The 19,522-nt window shown below is 35.5% G+C and overlaps 1 protein-coding gene across 1 annotated transcript; it reads right to left on the minus strand.

The window, feature by feature from the left end:
* Positions 1-12,290: 12,290 nt before the first annotated feature.
* On the minus strand, positions 12,291-17,393 carry LOC140140298 (melatonin receptor type 1A-like). Its single transcript, XM_072162079.1, has 2 exons — positions 17,266-17,393; positions 12,291-13,799 (listed from the first exon to the last, which is right to left on the minus strand). The coding sequence occupies exon 2, from the start codon at positions 13,729-13,731 to the stop codon at positions 12,628-12,630; it is 1,104 nt and encodes a 367-aa protein (XP_072018180.1). The 5' UTR covers positions 13,732-13,799; positions 17,266-17,393; the 3' UTR covers positions 12,291-12,627.
* Positions 17,394-19,522: the final 2,129 nt, after the last annotated feature.

The following is a 19,522-nucleotide window of genomic DNA, read 5'->3' on the forward strand; positions in this document are numbered from 1 at the left end:
GATACGATAGAGCCTATACCTGTCCGAGCGGAAGTGTATTGCTGATAGGTAAACACTATTATCAAAGGAACAATAACTGAACGATCGACCCGCTCCAGAAACGTCATTTCACGGTTCACCCATTTCGCAATGATCCCCTTTAAAGCCACGTACGATGTCCCGGATTGAAATGATTTTTTTTTTTCAAACTTGATTTTGGCATATTGTCCCAACCTTACACTTAATTTGAATTCAATGAGCTAAATTTGTTATGATTGAAGGACAACATAATCATTTTGCTTAAGGGGTCGGTCACCCACCGTTGTACAGTATTTTATGGGCCATGTGAGCCCATCAGATACACCAAATTGCATTCTGAATTCGAGGAATGTTCTACCGATATCAAATAATTTTGATTTTCTGAAATACGCGATATAATTTCAAATTTTTTGGCAAGTTGTTAAAATTAATATTTTTGACATCTATCTGTCCTCGAAGTAAACTTTATAAATCTAATGACAATTATGTATACTGCGCCAAAAAGTATCCCTACACTTGGAAAAAATAATCACAATGGAAGAGGTGGGTGTAATAAAGTCCTAACCCGTTAGAGAATGAATTTGGAAAAAACCTTCTGATAATTTCAAACACTCGCTGAGCAGCAAGACCTTCCCTCTATAAGCTTTTAATCCGATAAGCTGATTATCTATTTGTTTTCATGAATTGGAAGACATTCTTTGATGTATTACTGAGCTCAATCATCTGAAATTACTGGAGCGTGAGCCACCCAGGCTGGTGGCTCAGCATAGTATTTTATTAACAGAAGGTTTTCTCCAAATTCATTTCCTAATGAAAACACATGTTACTTGTTCGCGATAAGTTATTTTTTGACAAAGTTCATGAGAATTTACATAAATAAAGTATACAAGCATTAATATAGGAGTTCTTTAACAGACTAACTATTTTGTGGAAATGATTCGTACAATTATTTTTACACACAAACCGGTCACTTTTAATTTGTGGGTTAGGACTTTTTGCCCCAAGAATTCCACACTAGTTTCTAGAACTACTCATGAGATGGATATTTCTTTGAAAAATATTGAATCTAGTCGTTGTTGATGTAAGAAACATGTTCTCAATGATTACAGATTAAAATTGTTGTTCATAGATAATCTAGGACGGAGTAGGATGTTACGGTCCGATGCGGGGTCCGATAGCCTCTGACCAGTAACAAGCATCTTTCATCAGTCCATCAACCGAGTGAACAAGGAATAGTGATACATTGCAAAAGCTCCCACACAGAAAAAAATATCGAGTTACTTGACTCATTCTGAGCTTTCTTTTGTGAGTCTTCAGCAATCTGACTCATTTTTTTTAAATACCTGTTTTTTATTGACGCAGTGAAATGATGACAATGGGTCAAAGATATGGCGACACATCATCATTGCTGCAGAAATTGTGTAACTCATGAGTACTAAATATGAGCTGGCATTAGTTGAGCTTTGCAAACAACCGATCAGTACGCTTCCCGAAATGGGAGACCGAGTTAAGCTTACTTGTAAGCTTACAAAACAATACAGTATCGTATTCTGAGTGATTTTGGTGTCTACAATCACCGAGAGTGCACTGAAGGTGACCAAACACGCAAAGACAAAAATAGCAGAGGAAACTAGTGATTTTGGTGTCCACATTCACCGAGACTGCACTGAAGGTGCAAAAACAAAAATAGCAGATGAAAAAGTGGGAAAACAGACACATCATTGGCTCTCGACTAAGTTAAGTGAGTCAGTTGTCCCATTTTGACGAGTCTTTGGTTTGTCAATGATTTGACACCTTTTCACATTTTATTGAGTCAAATGACTCATCACTAATGAGTCAAGTAACAAATGAGTCAGTTGACGCATTAGTGACTCACTTGACTCAGTTGAAGCAAGCCACTTGACTCATTTAACTCATTAATAGTCTCAATAAAACGTCAAAACGTGTCAAATCATGGATAAACCAAAGATTCATCCAAATTAGTCAACTGACTCAATAATATTTTTCTGTGCAGGTGATCAAATTTATGCTTTGAGTAACTATTTCACTTTCTTTATCACGATTTTTGCTCCCGTGTTTCCCGCAGGCCGTTGGCCTAGACTGATTAATATCAAAACACTATTCTCCCTTTTTCTGAAAAAAACCAATATTAATATAAATTTTGAATGTGGCAAAATTATACAAATTCAATACCTTTAAGGTATTGAACAAAATTTCAGTACCGTATTGACGCTCAACAGCTGTTTTCCTCGTTATTTGCCAATTTTTTCAAAAATACTTCATGACAATTTACAATACAATACAATACAATACAATACAATACAATACAATACAATACAATACATAGAGCATTGGCGCCATTTCCATAAGGCTCAGAGCGCTTACAAAATACCTTAATACAACCACTTAAAACTACATTTTGAAGGTGCATCTTAAAAATAATACAAATTACAATATCAATAAGAACATGTTATGGGAACAAATAAGTTTTAAGCGCTTTTTTGAATATATTTGTAGAAGAAGATTGTCTAATATAGACAGGTAGCTTATTCCACTCTTTTGATGCAAAAACTGTAAAAGTTCTATCACCAGCTAAGACTCTAGTCATGGGATAGTCAAGGCGAAGATAATCATCGCAAGATCGGAGTTGTCTCTTTGGAACATACAATGATAAGCAATTTGACAATTATGTTGGTCCTTGGTTGTGAAGACATTTATATACAAGCAAAAGTAATTTGAAAATGATCCTTTGGCGTATTGGAAGCCAATGAAGTGATTTCAAAAGTGGACCCGGTGAGTGTTTTCGGTCGATTTCAAATACAAGACGTGCTGCTCAGTTTTGAACACGTTGTAGACGAATAATATGAGTAGATGGTGATGAGGAGAGAAGTCCATTACAATAGTCAAGACGAGAAAGTATCAATGAACGTGTGGCATGATGACATGTAGGTTGGTCGATATATTTCCTAATTCTAGCAATGTTTCGAAGATGAAAGATAACAGATTTGCTAACATTTGTAATATGAGAAGACATAGTCATGTGAGTATCGAAAAAATCACCCAGGTTCCTAATGGTCTTTGCAGATTCGATGCGTTCATTTCCAATAGATAAAGTTATATTATATGGCAAATGTTTGTTATAATAATATGGTGATGCAGCTATAAAGAATTCTGTTTTACTATCATTTAACGACAGTTTGTTTGCAGTCATCCAGTTTTTTTTATATCTAATACACAATTTTGAAGTCGAATTATTGCACTGTCAAGATCGCACGGCACTTTGGGATTAAATGATATATATAACTGTGTATCATCGGCATAAACATGATGAGAAATATTATGATAATTTGCAATGTCACCAATTGGAAGGGTGTACACAGTGTAGCCAACAGGTCCAACAACAGAGCCCTGTGGTAAACCGAACTGCGAGATAATTGGCTCTGAGAGTTGACCTGCTATATCCACTTGGGTAGACCAATCAGCAAGATATGAACGAAACCAGTGTAATGCGGGTCCTCTGACACAAATTCGTTGAGAAAGACGAGAAATTAAGATGTTGTGATCAATCGTGTCAAAAGCAGCTGATAAGTCTAATAACACAAGAAGAACAGCTCTGTTAGCATCAATTGAAAACATAATGTCATTTTTTACTTTTATAAGTGCTGATTCAGTGCTGTGCAGTGGTCTGTATGCTGATTGGTAAGGATCCGCAAGGTGGTTTAAATCCATATGTTCTGTGAGACGTGAGCATGCATTTTTTTTCAATTAATTTGCCAACAAAAGTTATGTTGGCAACAGGTCTGTAGTTTTTGAGAACATTTTGATCCAGAGTTGCTTTTTAAGGAGCGGCCGTATAATTGCAGAATGAGCGCCTTTTGGAAAAACTCCAGTAGAAAGAAAAAAAAAAGAAAAAAAAAAGAAAAGCGCAGTGATTTATAGTGCGCTACGCACAGGCACAACGCCTAGACGTTGATCCACAAGCCTCAGCACACTTTACAGGTTGTCGCTGACCACTATGGCCCCACATCATTCCATAAACCATTACACAACAATTCAGGGACTTTGCTGCTTCAAGAGCGCACACCCTAGACATTCCACAAATAACCATCGCAACCAGGATCAGCTTCCCGAGTTTCGTACGGGTTACAACGAGACAAATTAGCAGTGAGTTCCTTGTCCAAGGGAATTTCAAGCTAACTCAATTTTTCCACGAGAGCATACTAGGCACCACCAGGGTTCGAACTCGCAACCTCTCGCACCATAGTCGAACGCCTTATCGATTGAGCTAACTTGACTGCAAGAGAGACATTAACAATATCAGTTAGCACTGGAAGAAGTTGAGGTAGATTCTTGTCTTTGAGGTACCATGTTGGGATGATGATTTTCAATATTTCTTCATCAGTAGTTGGCCTAAACACTTCAAGTGGTGGAATATTTTCACAAGAAGAGTCACAAAAGCGATCAGGAACAGTAACATTTTGACTGTCTAGTTTCATTCTGATATTTACAATCTTATTTACAAAATATGAGGAGAATTGATTGGCAAGGTCTGTAGCAGAATCGTAGTATGGTAGCTGTTGAACATGTTTGTTGAGAAGCGATTTAATTGTGCGATAGACGTCTTTTGTTGAACATGTAGAAAGTTTGTCTTTAAATGACTTTTCCTCACTTTTAGGCAATTTATACACAATTTTTTTTAATACTTTCGCTGGGATCACTAAAATGAGCCTTTAAATATCCTTATATTAGAATGTTTACAGCTAATGTTCAAAAATGGTTTTATTGAATAGTGGCATTGGATTATTCCAGTTGAAATCCATACACCCCCTATGGAAGACATGACTTTAATCTTCCACACAGGGAGTATGAACTTCAAATGGGGTTACCTGAATGGGTGACTCCATTTGAAACCCCGTCCCCCTGTGTGGGAGATTAAGGTCATATCTTCCATAATGGGTGTATGGATTTTAACTGGAGTAGCCTTTTATCAGATCTGTCTATCTGATCTGTACCGTTGATGCTGGCGGCATAACCACGGAACGCGAATGTCCGCTAAACAAATATGGTCATAAGGCCATCATGCAAGCTTTCCGTTGAAGGTCAAATTACTATTTGTGGTGTGATGAAGCAAAATCAGTCTGAAGTCGGACATATTCAATATTCATTTTTTAGGATTGTAAACTACGGTAAACAGCATTTGCAAACCAGGTCATGAGTTCAAAAGATGTGAGCAGTTAAGGTTTTTCCAAAATAAAACAAAATAAAAGGAAATACTTCCATTGTTTGGCTATATCTCAAAATTAATATTTCCGACTTCCGACTGATTTAGCTTAATCGCATCACATTTATGTTTATTTGTTGTCTTGTTTAATTGTAACACTTTTGGGTTGGTAACTGTTCTTTCGTTCTTATCAATTATATTCAGTTTCCTCGTTGCGGATATGTTCTTGTGCAGGATGCATAGCCGCATTACTACTCAACTTGTATTATGCTGGGGAAACGATTAAGCATCACTAATGATCTTCTGTACTTGTGTACTTGGGTAATATATGTGTGTATATATATTGTATACCTCGACTGCTGACATTAGTAACCAGTTTCAACCACCGTTTATCAAGTTGGTAGCCTAATGGATAGGGAATCCATCTAGAGATCTGGAGGTCGCTGGTTCGAATCCTCTTGCTTTTGTTTTAAGTTGGGGTATATGTCGATCGGGATTTGTGCTTATTTGTTGTCTTGTTATAAATTGTAACACTTTGGGTTGGTTCACTGTTCTATGACATTTCCTATTTCAACATTAACGAAAAATGACATTTACAAGTACTGAGCATCATCTGACATGCAAGCTTTCATTTTCAATATTGTGCAGATTTTTCAAATCTAAACACAACCTAATTAAATGTTTTGCACGAAAAGGATTTCACCGAACAAAATATGAAGCAGATTGACAGTTAACCACTAGTGGGCATTGTGTTGAATGGTCTTTCTTTCAAACTTGGAATGAAGTGAATTGACGCATGCGTTTTGTAATCGCTTATTTCTTCGCAATCAGTCAACGGATTCCAGTAAAATTAGCGTATAAGATGCAGAATAAGATGGGCTACACGCAGATTTTTAGAATTTTGGATTCTGATGTATATTTCTCGACTTACGTCCAAATATATTCGCCCGGTAATTTTTTCTGGGACACCCTGTAGTGCCTGAATAATTCTTTGTAATTTCTTTGCATTCGTGTGCTTTTTCAACAAACGGTTTCTGAATAAAATACAAATGAAATTGCGTACCTCTGGTTTTTTTTACAAGCATTGTCTGTATGATAAATTAGATAATGCACCTGTTCGGGTGCCTCCGTCTCGTAATTCATTAACTCAATACACTTAAGGTTGCTCTAACCGTGGAATTATGGGCCCCATAACTGCTACATATTAATTTGTAAGCGCTCTTTTTTAAAAGTCATAGTTCGTTGAATTTAAACCGTATGACAAAAGAGGCGAAAATAGTAACTTTTTGCACAAGATTTGCAATTTAAAGAGAACTGACCATTTCTCATTCTAGCGACTCTAGTATATGGCAAATATGTAAGTGTGCTTTTTAATTTAATGACATAAAATTTAAAAAATATTGCAAGGAACACGTGAGGTTTTGACTTTTAAAACCTACATTTTGGTTAAAAAAATTTGCTTGGATAGGTATTTTTCAACAGATTTCCCACATTCGCCTTGCTATAACATTTAATTGTGTTATCTGTTGACCTAGGGACGAAATGTGTCTTTTAGGGGAAGTGTTAGCTTTCGTTTGATATAAAAAAATTCTGATTGGATGAAGGGAACACTTGAGGTTTCGACAAAAAACAATAAAAGAGGCCCATTTTGTTTAGCTAGAAGCATCACAGCTCCTACATTGCTATGCACTCAACCGTGTAGTGTAATGAAAGACTGTGGTGGAGATATTCACTGCTTGTTGTTCTCTGCTTGGAAGCTCTTGGGACGACAATGTGTGCTCAGGTGTAGTGAGGTGGAAACCGTGCGCATGATGGTTTATAACAGAATCGTTTTTGTATAGAAACCTTTCCATATGAATTGTTGGTCTAAAGTATTACACATATTTAGAATGACAAACACTTGACGAAATCATCTGCAACTTGGGTATAAATGCTTAGTTTCAAATTACAAAAAAAGCACGATTTTCACCATAATTTCAACCATTTTTGGTAAATATACCATGAAAAAGTTTAAAAATTAATAAAAGCAAAATTCCGGAATAACGTTTCTGGCATAGCGGAAGGTGTCAGCCAAGAAACGAAATTAGTTTCATTTACATGACGTCATCTATCTCTTGGTTTGTCTCATAACTATCATGACAATAATAGCTATCGCTTTCACACGATGTAACAACACTCTGCATGAAACGCATAATCGAACGGGATAGTAGTAGTACGTACTGTGTAAGAGATGAATGTTTTTGACAAACTCCTTATTGACGAACATTTGCACATTTCTTTAAGTTATAATTGAATACATGAATACAAAAGCCACCTAAGTCCATGCGAAGTTATTTTGAGAGAAAAACCCGTGTATCATTTTAATTCCTTCAGTTAGATTTACCTGGTCAATATGGTAAGTTTTACGTGCAAATGAGTGGATTAACCTGTATTAGGTATGACGATTAGCATTTCAGGGACTTCGTGGGGTTCATTTTAAATTTTGGACTTTTTGAATTTTGAATCATATACAAAGACAACAATGTTAGAATGAGATTACCACTAGTAAGATAATACAAAATAAAGCACACAGGTATGTATAATGTTGATAAGCATTCTGCCATGTAATATAAACCACACACTTTCCTTTAATAAACCCATTTTTTGTTCAAAAGTCATTCTCTAGCAATGAATGTGTTACAAGTGGACTTTTATACATACTGGATTTCAATCAATGTGTTACAAGACTCAAATCATGGAATTGGGTGATTCTTTCATACATGCTATTTTTCACATGCCCAATAGACACAGAGGATGAATTTGAGGTGTTCTTTCATGCATATGACAGGCCTATGTATAGCAACAATTTCCCATGCTTAACTCAATTTGGCCAAAGTATGGACTTAGGTGGCTTTTGTATTCATATATTCAATTGAAGACCGAATTAAAAAGACTAGTTTGCGTATGACGTCCTGTCAACCAGACCTAAAATGCCGTACTGCGCAGGTCAGCAACCAATCACGCCGCGCCTTTGCCCTGACGTCAGACGCAAACTAGTCTTTTTAATTCGGTGATATTGATGATATTTATCTATAGAGTTCCTATCCCTTTCTGTGTAGTGATCAATGCATGAGGATGCTTGCTGGTCTTGGTATGTCGTGCCCATGGGTCGCATGCGTATTTATAAAAGCGCATTTATAGATATAACCGAAGTACACTTATTATTTTGAATTGATTCTGGGTCTATACATTTTGCATTTATCTTACTTATTGTCAAATCATGTTACTCGGCATATGTTTCTTTTTTTCTCACCTTGCTGATTATCAATTGTATAGGCCTACCCTAATTTAATTTCTTTTATCATATCCAGTGAAATGGTTTTGCGTTGTGCTCTCTCGCCGTTGAGCCATATTTGTATCAAATTTCAAATTTGGTAGCACTTTCTATTTCGTTTGTTAAATTGTCATAGTTTTTGTTTGTTTGTTTGTGTGTTTTTTATTTTTGTTTTTGAACTGTTGGCACTGTGATGGTTGAATGCAATAATTGTTACAAATATATTTATGGTACAAATTCTATTCAATGTAATTTGTGTACATCAATTTATCATAAATGTTGTGTTGATGCAAATCATGATGATATTAACAACTGGTATTGTTTCAAATGTTCTTGTACTATTTTCCCCTTTAATCATATTGCTGATGATAATGAGTTCTTATTTACAATTCAATCTTTGAATAATTGCCATACTTATAATAAGTTTTTAGAATTAAAATTTGATCCCTTATTATTTGAAATTGGTATGAACAATCATACCAATGATTATTTGCAAAGTGATGTCTTGAATTCATGTAATTATATTTTTGATCCAAATTCAGACTTCAAACTGTCCATCAAATCTGGTTTCTCAATTCTTCATTTAAATGCTCGTAGCTTTAATAAAAACCAGGATCTTATTAATGCTTTTATTTCCAATTTAAATGTTACCTTTTCAGTTATTTCTTTATCCGAAACCTGGTTTAAGGAAGATCACTCTAATTTGATTAACATTACCAATTATAACTTGCTTAATTTTCCTAGACATGGTAGAAGAAGTGGTGGGTCTGCTCTTTACATTCATGAGTCGTTGTCTTACATTGATCGTTCTGATTTAAATCTAACACAAAACCAACATAATGTTATTAATCATTCGGAGTCTGTTTTTGTTGAAATAATTTCTCCGAATTCTAAAAATATAGTTGTTGGTAATGTGTATAGAGCCCATCATACCGATGTCGATGTTTTCAATTCTGATTTATCTATATGTTTAGATCAGATTCTAGCTGAAAATAAGTTGTCTTATATTTCTGGCGATTTTAATTTAGACATTCTCGATTTTGACAAAGACCGTAAAATAAATGAGTTTGTTAATAACTTTTATTCTCACAATATGTACCCTCTTATTGATCGTCCTACTCGTATCACCGATACTTCGGCCACTATTATTGATAATATTTTTACAAATGTACTTGACAAAAAGATTCAGTCATGTATTTTCATCAATGATATCACAGACCACTATCCTATTTTTCAAATAACTGATGATGTTGATATTCATATTGATGCTCCTAAATTTATTTACACTCGGTCCTTCAATCAGAGTAATAGGGACATTTTTACAAATCGCCTTAAATTGACCGATTGGAACCATATCTTATCCGATAATTCACCCACTGGTGCATATTCAAATTTCATTTTAAAGTTTAAGGATATTTATGATAGTTCTTTTCCAGTACAGCGCAAGCGAGTTTCTAGGGCTAATGGAGTCCCTCACAAACCCTGGATTACTAAAGCCATCCTTAAGTCCATCAAGAGGAAGGATAAGCTCTATCGCAAATATAAACATTCTCCAACAGCTTCAAATAAGCTTGCACTGTCTGAGTATAGGAACAAACTTACTTCAATCATTCGTGCATCAAAGAAAAGTTATTTTTGTAATTTACTTGATATTAACAAACGAAATATGAGGAAGACATGGGGAGTTTTGAATGGCCTCTTGGGTAAAAGTAAGAAAGGTCTTCCGGATTCTTTTGTTATTAATGGTAACAGTGTGTCTGATCCACAACAAATAGCTGATGGCTTCAATGACTATTTTGCCGACATAGGCCCTAATTTGGCCAGTAAAATTCCTGATGTTCAAACAAATTTCACTGATTTTCTCACATCTGCTCCTTCACCAATGAACTCGATCTTTCTTAAGCCAACAGATGAGGAGGAAATTGTTGATATTTGTTCATCGTTCAAGTCTGGTACAGGTTGTGGTTATGATGATATTAAGCCTGACATAATTAAGAATATTATTCACTTAATTAAGACACCGTTAAGCCATGTTTTTAACTTATCTATTAGTTCAGGTGTTGTGCCGGATGATCTCAAAATTGCCCGTGTTGTTCCCATTTATAAATCTGGTGATTCTACTTTATGTAACAATTATCGTCCAATTTCTGTTTTGCCCATTTTTTCTAAAATTTTAGAAAAAATTATTCACAAAAGAATATTTGGATTTCTCGATCGTCACAATTTACTTCAAAATTGTCAATTTGGTTTTAGACATAATCACTCTTCTTACATGGCACTTCTCACTGCATATGATAAAATTGTTTCTGACCTAGATAAAATTTTCATTCCATGGGAATCTTTTGGACCTCTCGAAGGCATTCGACACCATTGACCATAACATTCTCCTGTCCAAACTTAATCACTATGGGATCAGAGGAAGTGCCTTCGAGTGGTTCAAGAATTACCTTTTGAACAGAACTCAGTATGTTGTCTTCAAAAATCATAAATCATCTTTTCGTTCTGTATCATGTGGTGTGCCACAAGGCTCAGTGTTAGGTCCACTGCTTTTTTTTTATTTTCTTAAATGATATTGTATTCTCCTCTGACAAATTCAATTTTGTAACTTTTGCAGATGATACTAATGTCATCGTCTCACATCCAAATCTTTCTGATCTAATTACTATTGTAAACACTGAGTTGGAAAATCTTTCTGTATGGTTTAAATGCAATAAGTTATCACTTAACATCGATAAGACTAATTTCATCATGTTCAAAAATAGACACAGTAATAGAAGGTATGAGGATGATCAACTTGATATTTGTATAAATGGTATTAAGGTTTCCAGAGTTGCCAATACTAAATTCCTTGGCGTTATCCTAGACGAATCATTAACTTGGTCTAAGCATACTGCTAACATTGTTAATATTCTTTCTAAATACTGTGGCATTTTATACCGTTTCAAAGAGTTTCTTCCTTGCAAAGCGTTATTTTCTTTATATAACACTTTAGTGTTACCTCATATTTTGTATTGTAATTTGATTTGGGCAGATCAAAACAACATCCATCTTAACACTCTTCACCTAAAACAAAAACGAATTATGAGAATCTGCTCAAATTCCCACTGGCTTGAACACACCCCGCCATTATTTAAGAAGTTCAATGCTTTGACTATTCATGACATCCACAAATTAACGCTTGGTTTATTTATGTATAATTACTCTCACTGCAACCTTCCTGGTACTTTTTCAGATTACTTTGTTCAAAACAGATCCATTCACAATTATCCTACTCGCAATTCTTTACTATATCGTCCTTATAATTTTAAATATGATTTAGCAAGGAACACTATTAGAAGACAGGGTCCTTTGTATTGGAATTCGATTGATTTGGAGTTGAAAAATATTAAGTCAGTACATGTTTTTAAGAAAGGGTTTAAGTTACATTTATTGTCTCGGTATTAATCATGTTAATATTATATTTTTCCAGTTGATCATGAATATGTGAATTATATTGCCATCACATAAGCCAACAACACTCTGTTTGCACCTGTCTCGTCCTGTTTGTCTGCACTTTGTCCTGTCCACTGTTTGTAGCAAGTTTTTCATGTTACTTTGCATATTTATGAAATGCCAAGGTGGCCAATTTTAACGAGCTTTGCTCTCTTTTGGTTTTCCTACCAATGAACTGTTTTGTATATTTATCATGTTATGTATTTTCGGTGAAATAAATTGAACATTGAACATTGAACATTAGAAGCATATATAAATTGGCTGAGGAAACGTAATTTTTGAAGTGAAAATGTAACGTTTAGCTAATTTCTTTATAGGCAGAGGTAAGTATGTATTTCGCTCATTTGGCCTTTCCCATTGAATTTGGGTTGCAATTTAGCTATAAATATAATATACATTCAGCAGAGTCGACTCCTATGATCGTGTTATTTGACAATAATGCTGTTTTCATACTGCCGTGCCGCTTGCCGCTGAGCGGCGTGACGCTCGCGCATTGCAGACACCCGGGCAGAATCAAGGCTTGTCATTGGCTGATTATGCTGCTCGTCGAAGCGGCAGGAAAGTCTGACAGGCGCAAAGTAATTTAATTCGGGGTGACATCTGAGGTCACTGATGACTCGACTGTTATATTTGTTTTCCCTGACGATTCAGTCATTTCAACATTACCAGGTCCCGTCTTCGTCCACCCTGTTATCAGAATGTTCTCACTGTTCGTCACCAAACAATCGCAACTGCATACATATAGCTTCCATAAATCCGAATAAGCTTGCCGGAAGTTCCTGTCCGTGGCGTAGATCAAAAAATTGACAGAACTATTGGTGAGTGCCATGAACGTAGCCGTGAAAAACCACCAAAAATTAGAATCTAAACCAAAGATCACTGTGATAAAGTACGGTGCCCACATTACCATGAACACAATACAAATCATACCAACTGTTTTTAGTAGACGTTTATCTTGATTTTCTTGATTTTGACTTGATGGATTCGTAACGTGTTTTCGGATTCGTCGATTTGAACCGCGAAACACCACGAAAATTCGAAAGTACGAATAGCATAATATGCAAACTGGCACTACGAAGCCCAAAACGGTCACATAACCACGAGTGTACGAGAAATTGTACGCATAATCATAGGTACAAAAAAAGTTACGAGTATCAAATATATGATCGCCCCATCCAAGGTAGTTCGGTAAATCTATAAGAAAGGCAATGAGCCACAACCCAATTACCATAAAGGGAACGGTACGTTGGTTGTATATCTTTGTATAAATCACTCGATGGCATATGTAGAAATATCGATTTAGGGAAACTGAGCTTATAATACTCCAGATGGAACAACCACAGCTGGTGACGACCAATGTAGCAAGAAATTCACATAATGCTGGCAAACGGTAGAAGAGTTTTCCCATGTCTAAGGCGCCCACAACGGCAAAGGGATTCACCAATGAAGTGACCAGCAGATCCGCTACGGCTAGATTGACTATGAAGACATTTTGCAAGACGCGAAGTTTCTTTGAAGTGAAAACGGCAAAAATGACAAGAATATTTCCTGCAGTACCAACCAGTGACAGAAAAATTGTTAGTGCGATGTAAGTGTTTAAAATCGGCAGCTGCGAATTCGGTAGAGTGTCGTCTGAATTTGCCGAACTTGATGAATTTGACACCCATGACATATCGCTTGTAATCATGTTGTCAGTAATATTACTCGTAATATCCTATTTAATTGTTTAAGTTGGGTTTTCGCTTCAACACCGGCCTATAAATAGAAAAAAAAAGCATAAAGGAAAATTTAATAATTTACTTAAGGGATCTAGAATGAGCGTTTATGGCGTTTTGACAGTATTTTTTGTGGGACATGAGAGCACCTCAGACGTATCGAATTGCATTCTGAATACGAAACATGTCTTTCTGATATCAAATAATTTTCATGTTTTGAAATTCAAGATATAATACAAATTTTATGAAAAATTACTAAAATTTGATATTTTTCAAATATAGCAGTCCTCGAAATAAATTTTATAAATCTAATGATATATTCTTAAAGTGTATGTAGCTGGGAGGAAAAACCGACGATCAATTGAAAATTTTGACCTTTCATATTGAAGATATAGATTTTTTCCCAAAGGGACCTATTTTTTTTGGTGTTTTGGGAAAAAATCTATATCTTCAATACGAAAGGTCAACATTTTCAATTGATCGTCGGCTTTTCATCCCACCTACATACACTTTAAGTATAAATCATCCGATTATAAAGTTTACTTCAAGTACTGTTAAATATCAATTTTAATGATTTGCCATAAAATGTGTATTAAATTGCGAATTTCAAAAAATCTAAATTATTTAATATTCTTCGTATTCAGAATGCAATTCGATATGTCTGATGTGCTCTAATGTCCCACAATAAATACTGTCCAAACGTTCATATCCCTTCCCTTAATAGTTATGTATTATTTAAAATTAAATTGTCCATCTCACCATGGTACATTTAGATAATACAAATTAACCATGAGGTTGATCGTTCTACCAGAGAGTTGATATTCTTGAGAGGGCACTCTATTCACGTGGTTTCTTTTCCAACGCTAAAAGATCACGAATTTTGGTGGTTTGCAAATAAAAAGTGTCCGCACTATCGATTGATGACGTAACTGTTATGAATAATTTATTAGGTTTTTCAATGCAATCGCCTCGACCCATTAATACATATTATCTGTATTATCAAAGTACTTGGGATAGCAATCCGGTGAGTTCACTGAACTACGCCCTAATACTGATGGCGTTTTAATGGCGTTTAATGGCGCTAATCCTCTCCATACACAGATGAACAAATACAATAGATGAAGGTCAACACGTATGACCTCCTATGTGACATGTTATATGTGATGTACAAAAACCTGAATATCATAAAGATCAGTATTCGTTTGTGCATATGAACTGCACATTTACGTTGCTAGATATTACTCATTATATATAATGACAAATATTGGTATTATGACAATACGGTATATACATTGTATATAAAACGACTAATAGATCCTACTATCATGGCGTCAGGTCAATGTTCATCATACCCCGTATGTTTCTTAAAATTCATTCATATTTGAGACAAATTGCTGTGCCAATTTTATTGGTGCACAAGTAGATCCGTGTTTTTTTTATTTTTTATTTCCTTTTAATGAAAGAATTAAGGTTTTCCACTGCACGGTGGCCACAAGGGTGATACTAATTTTAATGCTATATTTTCAAAACGAATACGTGCTCCCGGTTGGCTCTATAGCGATTTCACAGAAAAGGTATTTCTAGTGCAATGCAGCGTCGGACTCTAGCTGAGAGCGTAGCCTAAGTCATTCCGGACTCCAAAAGGGCTCTCCATACACAAATGAACAAACACAAAGGAGGGTAGTCTCCTCCGTGACCGGCTTGATTTCGATGGAGCGGAACCAAATTGGCTGCGGAGGAGACGGGTCATTTTTCCATGCAAATTTTTCAGTGTCAGCCGCCTGGTTCTACGCTAACCGGTTAGTCACACGTACAAGAAAGTTACGCCCATATAGGGGAAAATGAGGATTGTAAGTAAGTAGCACAGGCTCTGTGCTGTACTGGGATCCAATATATTCCACCGATAGTATACCTAGGATGATCCAAGATATTTCACCAGCTCGTTTGTCGCTTTGCTTGCTATTCGAGGGGCGTCGCGGATTGCGAACGGAGCTTCGCTCGCTACTCGCGGGGCGTCGCGGTTTGCGAACGGGGCTACGCTAGCTGCTCGCTTTGCTCGCTATTCGAGAGGCGTCGAACTGCAGTTGCCATTCTCATAGGTTGGGTGGTGAAAAAAAGTAGTTGCCTACGGCATGTTTGTTCAGTATCAGTTTAAACAATGATAAAGTATACGTTTGCGAACGGGGCTAGTTCTATAAGTAAATATCAATGAATGGGAAAGAAAGAGTCTGTCGCGTGGCTCAACTGGTGAAACGCGGTTTCAAGATCCTGTATGGCATTGACATGACACCCGCACTGGAAACTGCAGTTGCCATTCTCATAGGTTGGGTGGTGAAAAAAAGTAGTTGCCTACGGCATGTTTGTTCAGTATCAGTTTAAACAATGATAAAGTATAATTATTGAAAGCACCACGCTCCACAGCTTTTTATATAAACCACTGTAATTAATTAATACCTTGAGCAAATAGTGGTTTCGATAAAATTATGCGAAATATGAAAATGATACGCTTCATATTTATGCAGAATGTGTTAGTACAGTTGAAATCCATCCCGGCAATCTATACGTTATGGATGACATGTTCTTAAGGGAAGGGGTATGAACGTTTGGACAGTATTTATTGTGGGACATTAGAGCACATCAGACATATCGAATTGCATTCTGAATACGAAGAATGTCCTTTTTATGGCATATTTTTGATATTTAACAGTACTTGAAGTAAACTTTATAAATCTGATGATTTATACTTAAAATGTATGTAGGTGGGATGAAAAGCCGACGATCAATTGAAAATTTTGACCTTTCGTATTGAAGATATGGATTTTTTCCCAAAACACCAAAAAAAAATAGGTCTTTTGGGGAAAAAATCCATATCTTCAATATAAAAGGTCAAAATTTTCAATTGATCGTCGGCTTTTCCTCCCAGCTACATACACTTTAAGAATATATCATTAGATTTATAAAATTTATTTCGAGGACTGTTATATATCACAAATTTGAAAAATATCAAATTTTAATAATTTGTCATAAAATTTGTATTATATCGTGAATTTCAAAAATGAAAATTATTTGATATCAGAAAGACATGCTTCGTATTCAGAATGCAATTCGATACGTCTGAGGTGCTCTCATGTCCCACAAAAAATACTGTCGAAACGCCATAAACGCTCATTCTAGATCCCTTAATCATCCACTCAGGGAGTGTGAATTTCAAATGGGGATACCTGAATGGGTGACTCCATTTGAAATCTACACCATATTGGGTGTTTGGATTTCAACTGGAATAAGCCAATCTCAGCCAGTACAAAACTGTATATCATGCACATTATACGCAGAGCTTCAAGCGGAAGGTAAACCGCTATCTTAGCGAGAACCCGTCAGAATTAACTATTATAGATAACTGCTGTTAATGCCTTGATTAGTCAAAAGTGTAACAATTGAGTGTATGGTAGCAATATAACTTGGAATTCGATAGAAATATTATCAATCATAATTATGTCAAATTATACCTGTTATATCGTCCACTTCTTAAAGCAACAGCAATAATACCCGTCCGTAGTCTGGCGTTCCAATTATCTCCAGTTGAACCAAAGCAATTTTCCTGACAACTGTTTCAGAGCTTTTTATAGTTGTGTATAAATACATCTGTCATCACGTGTTGCCGATCAGAAAGCACCCAATTTTTGGCGGGAAAGTTCCAGTTTGCCCACCTGTATTCAGATGCTATGAATTTTTAGCCTCAACCTCAACCTCAACCTAAACCAAACCTCCCGTCACCCAGCAATGAAATTGCTTGCTGTTGCATGTTTTAATCGGTAGGATTTCAAAATTAAAACTATAGAACGTTAATTGTGCTTCTACGGCATAATAACGTGCAGTACACGGTGTGCTATAGTGCCGCGGTAAAAATTAAATGTCACAAATAGTCCAATCTGAACGTTTTGACGTTGGCAACATTGTGCATAATAAGCAGGATATATGGATTCACAATTGAAAATCAAGGCTTGTTAATTGTGTAAATGAAGAATTGAATTCATTTACGGCGTTCGGGTGCATGGTTACGAATAAAAAATCTGTTTCTAAGAAAATCATATTATTGTTATCATCTCAACTTGAACTTAAGGGTAGACGACGTATTGTTGGTCGAAGCAGCCAAAATATCGACTTTCATTGTCTAAATCAATATATTATTGAAAAATAACACTTTGATGTTTTACAAAAATTCACTCTACAAATTATATACTTGGCTAACTCCACAAAAATGGTACATTTGCATGGATTTTAAAAGTTCATTCAATGCTTCCAAGTTATTGTTTCCTGCAAAGTAGACTAACAAAGCTTTCAGAAACCACTCTTGTTTTTTGCCTCGCATAATTCTATACATTTTTATGACAATTGGAAGTTTGGGGAATTGGAACAGGTTTGTGTATTCCTAATTTTGCAGGATATTATTGCTGATCTTATGAGTATTGCTGATCTTAGTTTACATTCACAAAAGATATGTATTACATGTAGTGGTTTAATATTAGCTTTGATATCTTTACTGCAAATCCAGAACAAAATTTCAACCATCAGTAACATTATAAATGTATACTACGGCCTTCAAATATGGGTATTGAAATGTCTAAGTATATTTGAGCAACTCGTCATTGCTCTAAAGAACACTTTAAAGAAATTTCAAAAATGTCTCGTCAGTCACCTCCCGTCAGTTACGACTTTTGCGAGCCTAGGTATAAAAATATCAGCTTTGTAGTTTTTGAGTATGACGTTTACTGAGAGTTTATGGTCCAATGTTTAATTTTGACAGCATTTTTCAATAAATCTCACTTGAGAACAGATAGAGTTTTGCAACAATGTACTTTTTCAAAAATATTGATGTTTTTTTCCGTCCGTCAGTCACGCTGTATTTCAATTTGCAACCATACAGCCATTGAATCACTTGGTTTCATCTTGTGTGTTTTAAATTAAATTATGACATGTTCACTTTGACTTGGAGTATTGGATTATAAAAGTTTGGGATATGTCTTGTAGATTTTTTTGTTGAGGCATTTGAAAAAAAGGTCTATCAATCTGTCCCGTCAGTCACGTTGGAGTTAGCCACTTCGAAAACTTGCTTGATTTATTGTTTTTAATGAGTTGTGTACGTTTTACAAAAGTGTTGTTGTTTCAGCCCTCCTTACAACATACCTCAAGAACCACATGACCTACAAAAGTATATCTGTAATATTTTAATTCTTCTACACACTGGCAAAGAAATGATCACTGCGATTTTTGCTAAATATTACTACCATTCGCAAGATGCTGTGAACCTTACGAATAACACAAACAGCATGCAGCAACTTATGCGTCTTTGTCATGCTTGTGAACGGAAAGTGACGAGCGATTGTTAAAGCCTGCTAAAGATTTAGCATAATTGAAAATCAACCTGTACAATCTTTGTATCCTATTTTTTCTATGTTAAAAGTTACTTTCTTTTCTTTTACTGGAAAGAGTATTCCTGTTTGAAGTTTGAAAGAAAATTGGCTATTCATAAGTGTCAACGCTTTTAAAGGTCATGTCAATTCACTAGAAAAGGAAGCGGAACCAACAGTATAGGGACATGAGAAATAAGGTAATATAGAGGTGCCTTCAGTCGTATATTAATTTTAAAAAGGTTATTCATTGTACAACATTACAATGCGTATCAAAATAAAGTAAACGGTTTGTAAATGCAATAGATTAAAACATATGAAGTATTTTGTCAAAATTCTCTAGTTGATAAATCTT

The sequence above is a fragment of the Amphiura filiformis genome, chromosome 19, assembly GCF_039555335.1.
Source record: "Amphiura filiformis chromosome 19, Afil_fr2py, whole genome shotgun sequence".
Lineage (NCBI taxonomy): Eukaryota > Metazoa > Echinodermata > Ophiuroidea > Amphilepidida > Amphiuridae > Amphiura > Amphiura filiformis.

Bases quoted from the DNA above. Each gene is read 5' to 3' on its own strand.
- LOC140140298 (XM_072162079.1), bottom strand. From the start codon at position 13,731: ATGATTACAAGCGATATGTCATGGGTGTCAAATTCATCAAGTTCGGCA.